Source organism: Apaloderma vittatum, unplaced genomic scaffold (genome assembly GCF_000703405.1).
Source record: "Apaloderma vittatum isolate BGI_N311 unplaced genomic scaffold, ASM70340v1 scaffold23379, whole genome shotgun sequence".
NCBI lineage: Eukaryota > Metazoa > Chordata > Aves > Trogoniformes > Trogonidae > Apaloderma > Apaloderma vittatum.
The window spans coordinates 1-7,753 of record NW_009736264.1 but is presented as its reverse complement, the minus strand read 5'-3'; the positions used below and the strand labels follow the sequence as shown (position 1 = coordinate 7,753).

At 45.3% G+C, this 7,753-nt stretch overlaps 1 protein-coding gene across 1 annotated transcript; it reads right to left on the bottom strand.

Moving 5' to 3' along the window:
* Positions 1–725: 725 nt before the first annotated feature.
* SDPR (serum deprivation response) lies at positions 726–7,750 on the bottom strand (the record flags this gene model as incomplete). The annotated part of the gene is made up of 2 exons (XM_009876921.1): positions 726–1,520; positions 7,673–7,750. Coding segments are annotated over 2 exons (873 nt in total), but the record flags the coding sequence as incomplete, so codon positions are not given.
* Between the last annotated feature and the right edge of the window lie 3 nt (positions 7,751–7,753).

The window sequence follows — 7,753 nt, the reverse complement described above, 5'->3', positions numbered from 1 at the left end:
CTGATCCCTTAAAGGTGCCATATTTTCCTGCTTGTCGCTGACGTACTTCCTGAACTCTGGTAGATTGAAAAACACCTTTTTGCTTCCACCTAGACACGATTGTTTGTTTTAAGTGAATAGCGAGAGGCTGCTGGCAAAAATCTTCCCCCCACTGAAACGGATGGAACCAGCTTTTCGGCTTCGCTTTTTCAGTCTTACAGCATCGTGGAGCAAATTCCCTCCCCTCCCCGAAAAACAACTCCACGTGTACACAGTCACCAAGGTCATCAGCGTTCGCAGAGTTTAGCAAGGAAAGTGAAATCAAATGTTCTTGCTGGTATTTCTACGTTTACATACAAAACTCCGCACGGCGCTGTGAAATACCGGGAGAGAAGAAAATGGGACACAAATGTTTGGGGTTTTGACTCTTCCCTGCGCGTTCCTCTGAGCCAGCTCTAAGAAAGGCAGCTGGCCAGCTCGCTTCTGCTAAGACACGCTCTCCTCCTGCTAGTCTCTTACGCCGGCTGACGGCATCTCTAAATTAAGAAATGCCGGTGCCTTGGCTTGAACCGGAGCGTCGCAGCCTGTGTCATCGACCTGGTGTCCCAACGCAATGCAATAAGTTACCACTGCAGAGAAAAAGGGTGGAAGAAACCAAACCGCTGCTACCGCCCGCGCAGCAGAAACCAGTTCCTCGCCTAAATAAAACCGCGCGTGCCTGGAAGGTGGCAGAAGGCCGGGGCCGATTACGCTGTTTGGTCTATCTGCAGGACAGCAGCTTGGGTCGTCTCTTCGTCGGATTGCTCCATCTCCCCGCCAGGCGGTTTGTTTCTCTCGTCGTACAGTTTCTGGCTAGGAACTTCCAGAGGCACGCCGTACTCTTCGTCGTCTTCGACGATGGACAACTCGATGTTGTTGTTCATCGCGGTGCTCCCTTCCCTTCTGGCTTCCTTCTCTAGAGAATCGGCGACCGCCTTGCCTTCCTCGGTCAGCGAGGTGGTGGGGGTCATGTCTGAGTGCATGTCGGTGAATGACACGTCATCCTCGTTCTCGGCTTGCTCGTTGCTTGCGGTTTCTGTCGGCTTGTCCTCAGCTTCAGCAGGGCTTTCTCCTTCTCCTTTCTTCTTCACGTTGAACGTGAGGGGAGACACTTTGAAAGCTGAGCCCTTCGAAGAAGAGGATTTCTGATGGTGCACGGTAAGCGATTTCTTGATCTTTTCCCTCCGTTCGGGTGAGACGATCTTCGTGCTGATCTTGTTCATCTTCTTCTCGATGTTCTGGCGGGAAAATGCTTTCTTGAGGCTGTCCACCTTCTTGAGGCTGGATCTTTTAATTTTCTCGGCTCTCGATTCTTCTGTTTTCTCCTCTGCGCTGTCATCCACGTCATCTTCCTCGTGAAACATTTCGTCGTCGGAACCCAACTCCACCGTGTGCAAGGTTTCTTCCAGTGTTTTGTTTTCATCCACAGGCTCCTCTTTTCCTTCTGTAATGCTGGGGATGGGCTCTTTTGCAAAAACGCTCGCAGGGATCTCATTTTCCTCCTGAAAGAATTGGCAATATTTGAGTTTCACAGTTCGCGGGACACAAATTTAATAACCAAAGCACAACCCAGAACGATTACTTTATTTCCCCCCCCACGATGAGACAAAGGCCGCTCAACTTTTCTTGTTGTTTCGGTATATTTAAGCAGTAACAAGCCACTCAAAAGCCCACTGAACCATTATCTGCTAAAGCTTAACGAGCTGTCAGCTGTGAGATTTCTCTTTCAGAGCGACTTGGCATGTACACAGAATGGAAATCCAGTTCGTCGCCAGTTAAATGAGATACTTTTTTAATCACAGATTTGCCATCTCTGCCCATGACAGGGAGGTTGGTCTAGATGATCTCTAAGGTCCCTTCCAGCCTAGGCCAGTCTATGAGGTTATCTATGAGGTAAAGTTTTTACACCTACCCCTGGGGAGAAGGTGGCTGAGGAGGTTGTAGACCCACAAAAAGCTTTCAGTTTCTCTAGCAAAGACTGGGAATATCTCTGCCCAGATGTTGGTTGCACCTGAGAGGTATCTTAGATGGCAAATGCGACTGGCGCTTTCACTGCCTTTCAGAAAAATGTACATTGCTGTTAAAAATAAGATTGTAGATCCTGAGAAGCTGTGTGGTCCATGATTTTTATAGTGTGTTATATGATTGGTAAATTTGATTGGTAAATATTAAAAATACAGACAGGACAACTCCTTGAAAAATGAAATAAAAAACGAGAGGCGTAGCCTTTACCCATCACCTTTGTTATCACTCTCAGAGTGCATGCAACATCACGTAGTCGTACGAATTGGAAGGATTTTTCTCCCCCCACGCCCCTGCCATTTATCTTTAGATCCAAAAAAGCAGCAAGGGCTGAGTGAAATGGTTGCAATAGTCTCAGATCTGTCCCTCGTGGGCCTGAGTGCGGGTAAGGGGGAAGGACAAAAGGCCACATGTGCTTCGAAGTTCACACTCGTTATTTCAGGACAGAGCATAGAGTTGTGGCCATCGGGGAGAATAGTGTCCTGGGTTCAATTTGCTGTCGAGGCAAATTGAACATGGTTGTTTGTAAAAACTACTTTGTAGTGCTGGAATTTGAGAATATGCACAGGCAGGTTAATTTTATACCGTGCGTACACAGTATGTATTTGTATATTCAGTGATTCAGGTGTGCTGTGATGAATATCCCTCAAGGATATAAAAATGAAAGGTATTTAAAAAAAACAAACAAACAAAAAAAAATAGATGGCATTTCACGGTCTGAACACGCTTTGCTCCTGCAGTTTCTGCAGTGGAATATCTTAGAAGGCCAGCGCTCTTCTCCTGACACCTCGAATGTTGCAGCTATCGCCAACAGTGACCAAGATAACAAAACAAAGAAAACCTGCACCAGCTCTAAATGAAAAGAGCTGTAACTGCAGTACAAATATTTATCTTTTTTTCTCGACTGCAGTTGATGAAATGTGGATTACAGGAGTGGGTGCAGCGTTAAATCATTCCCCAAAGCACGAGAACTCGGTGTAAAGCATAATTTCCGTGTCTTGCGCATTCTTTCCAAGGCTAGGTAATCACATATAAACATCTGAACTTTCCGGTGGAAGTGCCCAAATGGCACAGAAAACTCTATTTTTAATGAGTAAAGATGGGCTGGAACTTTTCAAGTATTTCATCTAGAAATGTGGTGCCACGTGGGATAGATCACAGCGCAGTATGAGCCAGAGATTGGCCCATGCAGCTCTTCTCAAGGTCAGTTTTAGTTCTGTGTCTACAGTGTTCACATTAAACTGGACTCTAGAATATGAACATAGATTTTGTTTCAATTTTCATTGGATTTGTGGCTGAGTAGAAGAGAGACAGTATTTAAAAATAAAATTAAAAAAAAAACCATGAAAACCAGAACCCAAACAAAAATATGCTGCGTAACAATGAGCTAATGATTCAATGAAAAGCAGATTCTAGGTGGTCACTGGCATTCAAGAAATCACTTCTCTGTCTAAGCTTCCTGCATAACCCTGGAAAACATCAACCTCTGGGCATCTATTACTCTGCTTGTTAAATGGGAATGACATGCTTCCCTATCTCACGCTTCTAAAAGACCTCAGGATCACAGGAACTATTAAAATGCAAATGAAATTAAACCAAGTAAAATGCTCTGGAAATTCAAAAGGTGGCATGGGAGGAGTACTCTGTGTTGGAGCAGACCTTTCTTTTTCAAATGCAGTTACTGGTAACACGTTGTAAGTGGGCTATTGGTAATTTTTTGGTCTAACATGTTTATTACGACAGCTACTTTTTGGGTTTTGATACGGTTTTCAAGCAGCCTGGTGTTTCCTCTGGGAAGACTAGAACAATGCACTGAAAAATGCCAACTGTTACAAACTGCGTAACTATTTTCTGTGCCAAAAAAAAAAAAGAGTAGAACTTTGATCTTTTCTTCCTGATCTCTTCTAAAATTCTGAGCAAGCAATACATTTTTTATTTTCCACACCTGAGTTCAAAAACAGCACTTGCATTTTCTTAGATGAGCCTGAGTGTGGGCTCCTCCGAATTTTATTCTTCCACAGAGGAGACGAATAGAACAGTGCGTAAAACAGCTCTTGCTAATACTTTTTAAAGTTAAAACCATTGCCTTGCCCTGCAGCTTGGCTCAGCCATTCTCCAGAGCTTTCCATAGGTCATGATTCTGGCTTTTAATCAGAAAGGAAGGAAAGATCCCTCAAGTTGCACCACAAAACCAGCCGGCCAGAGTGAACAGGTAGTTAATTTACTCAGGAGTGCTGAATCTCTGATGCCCAATACGGGAAATCAGCGTGATTTTGTTGGATTTTGGTCGAGTTTGTCTCTTCAAGGAGATGGCATTTCCCCACGCTCGCAGGGGTCCAAGCTGCTCTGCCCTTTGCAGATGCTGCCTCAATGATTACTAGTCTAAAACTTGGTTTGCTACCCAAAATAAGTCAAAAAGTTGACAAATCCTGCTAAAAACAGCTAAAGCTCCACCTACTCTCCTTTGGACAAGTGCGTGTTCTTCAGACCTGGATGTTGTCATGGGGAGGGAGTAGTGGGGGGGAAATTACCAGCTGTCCCCCTGAGCTCCAGTTAGACAATGGAATTACCAGCTTGTAATTCTTCTGTTTCCCTCATGTGTTCATTTTTGAGCTTGCCTTTTTGCTAAAGATTATTGCAGCGACCCAAACACCGAGACACAACCAACTGGCTGATTTCCTGTGCCCTCCTCTTACTTCATTCCAGGATGAAGCATTTACCAAGAGCAGCATCTAAAAAGGGACTCGAATATCAGTGTACTTGACCCCGAGCTGTAATTCTGGCTTCCTTTATCTCTCCTATTCACTAGTAGACATGGCATTTAATTGAAAAAAAATTAAACATGAGCCTTTTTTATCTTGCTTTTTGCTTCTGCAGCTAAAAAAGCAAACAAAACCCCCACCAAACCAGAACCAAAAAGCTGGTCATGTGGCAAGAACAAAATAGAGGGGAACAAAGCCAAAGCTTAACAAGGATTTTTAAAACAGTCACTTCAGTGTTTTGCTAAATTGCTGTGTCACTTGTGGCATTTGTAATAACGTCTGCATCCTCAAATGCTTGGAATGAAGCTCCATTAAAAAAAAAGGTCGCCAATTAAAGAAATACACACAAACTAGGAGCAAGGCAGGCAGTCCAGGGAGAGAAAACTAAGAGCATTTTAATGGAAAATGTGTGAACAGCCAAAACGTTTCTAAAAGCAGTTCATTCTCAGCGCGTACGCTGAGGGAAAGCCGATGCTGGGTGAGTGTCAGCCCGGTTTCATAAAATGCAGAGCTGGAGCTCAGTCGTGTGTTCTGGCGACACTCAGTGCTCCCACTCACTTTTAGGTGAGTGCAGAAGTGAATCTTAATTTTCATATCAAGCTGTCTTCCTAAGCTGGAAAAGCAGGTCCTAACAAGGAACGCGCTGTGTGAGTTTTTAGCCTGTAGTTGGTTTTACTGTTTTCGATAGGTTTTGGGGGTTTTTTTTCAGTGAAAAAGACGAATCTCCCAACTAGGGAGAAGACTCATATATCCAGCTTCCTTTTTTTTAAACAGGAATCTGGCGTCAATATGGTTTCGTTGCTGCGACTTCTCCTTCCTGCAATTGTTTTTCCATGGATTCCTGCTCACGGCAGCGCAGAAACCCAGCCAGCCTTCTGCTTTTTTCCCCCTCTGATAATCCTAGCAAGGCGGTGGCCCCGCGGGCTGCCGAAGTCATCCCACGGGGACATTTTGAGGAGGTCAGCAGGCAGGTAAGGCTCTGGCCGGGCTGGCAGCAGGCGAAGGGGCGCCCACCGTCCCTCCCCAGTGGAAAAATCCCAACTCCTCCCAGGCTCTCACCGTAGAGACTCCCGGGCATCCTCCCACGCCCTGGGAAACTCTGCCTTGCTTTTCCAGACAGCCACGCTGCCTTTTAGCAACGGGCTAGTGCCAGGAGCAATTCCCAGTTGACAGATTATTTTTTAAATTTTTATTTATTTTTTTTTAATGAACCGAATTTAACCACCGTGTTTCTTTTCTAAATCTTTTCCTGACCTGTGTCGGCTTGGGATCGGTTAAGTTTATTTCCCCACCCTGCCATGGCAACCTTATTATTATTTTTTTCCAGGGAGAGATGGGAAAACAATCAATTAAGTGCTTGTAACAGCAACTCCTGCCCAAAAGTACCACCCTGGGGAGGATGGCAGAGGAGCACCAGTGGATTTTTTTTTTTTTTGCATTTGTTTTGGGACTTAAACTAGCGTTGTTTGCTTTGGATTTGTGTGCTTTAGGACCCAGAGCTTCCTTTTGCCTATGCACTGACCTGCCAGCTTTTAAAACCAAGTTATGGCTTTGTTTAAATAAATTTAAGAAAAAAAACCAAAACCCAACCCAAAAAATAATAACTCAAGTAGAGATGGCTATTGACAGATTTAACATGCAGGCAACAAGTTTAGCCAGAGGAGTTGGTGATGTGTCTGACCTGTGGCTCGCTCGCCCTCCTTCCCCCGGTACATTGTGGAAGTGAATTTTTTAATTATTAGTTCAAGATGTCAAAGTCACGTCCTGTGTTTAGTTAAAGCTCACGCTGCGTCCTCTCCCAGGGCATTGCTTAAAAAGGTGAAAATATGCAAACTGCTGCTATCACTGGATGAACTCCCAGGGAGCTGACTTTTTAAACTGAATTTCTAGCTCATCCCTGAATGAGTCAGAAGAGCCCGAGAAGCAAAGCAGGGCGTGAGGCTGAGTGTTCCCAAGGGCAGTTTTTAGGGGCATTACTAAGTTCGCAAAACGGGCTCTGAAGTTTGCTGAGGAGTTTGCTAAATAAAGGGCCCTTGCTCCAAGTTTGCTTAAAAGAGCCACGCCAAACCAATTCTTTCCCTGCGTTTGCTAGCAGTGAGTAAAAGATGGCTCTTTCCTCGCGTTCGCCGAAAATAACAGCTGGCTCTTCTCCAGTTTCGCTGAGAGGCAGCAAAACAAGGTCTTTTTCCTCAGGTTTGCTGAGAGTTAGCAGAAGACAGCCCCTTGCCCAAGTTTGTCAAGAGTTAGCAAAGCAGGCTCTTTCCCCCAGTGTGCTAAAAGTGGGTGTTTCTCCTAAATTTGCCAAGAATAGAAGAGGCTTCTTTTCCCGAAGTTTGCTAAGAGTTAGCAAAAAACGCTGCTCTTCCCCCAGCTTTGCCACGGTTATTTCCACACATGCTGGATCGAATCCCACCGACACTCCTTCCACTGAGCAAGCACCCCCTGCAACACCAGACTAGTTCTTTTTTAAATAATAATGATCAAGAGGAGGAGGGGAAAGATTTAAATGATTATTATTGTTTTCAATAATGATTTTGCTAGCTAGCAAAATAGGCTCTTTCCTGAAGTATGCTAAAAGTGGGAGTTTCTCCTCAATCTGCTAAAAGGGGGCTCTTCCCCCGAGTTTGCTAAGAGTTAACCAAGTCTCCCCAAGTTTGCCGAGATCGAAAGAAGTTTTGGAAGGAGTCCGGGCTTGGCAAAGTCACAAAAAAAGCCCCTTTCCCCAAGCCTGCTGGTGGGAAGCCAGCTCTTTCCCCAAAGTTGGCTAAGCGTAACGAGTGTCTCGTTCCCCAAGCGAGGAGAACCGAGCTCTTCCCTTGCCTGGGGGGGCCAGGAGGGAATTTCAGGGCTGGGGCGGGTGGTCCTCTCACCTGGAAGATGAGCACCTTGAAGCGATCGCGCCGGAGGAGCTGGGCGTGATGCTGCTCGAGGCGTCGCACCTGGTCGCACTG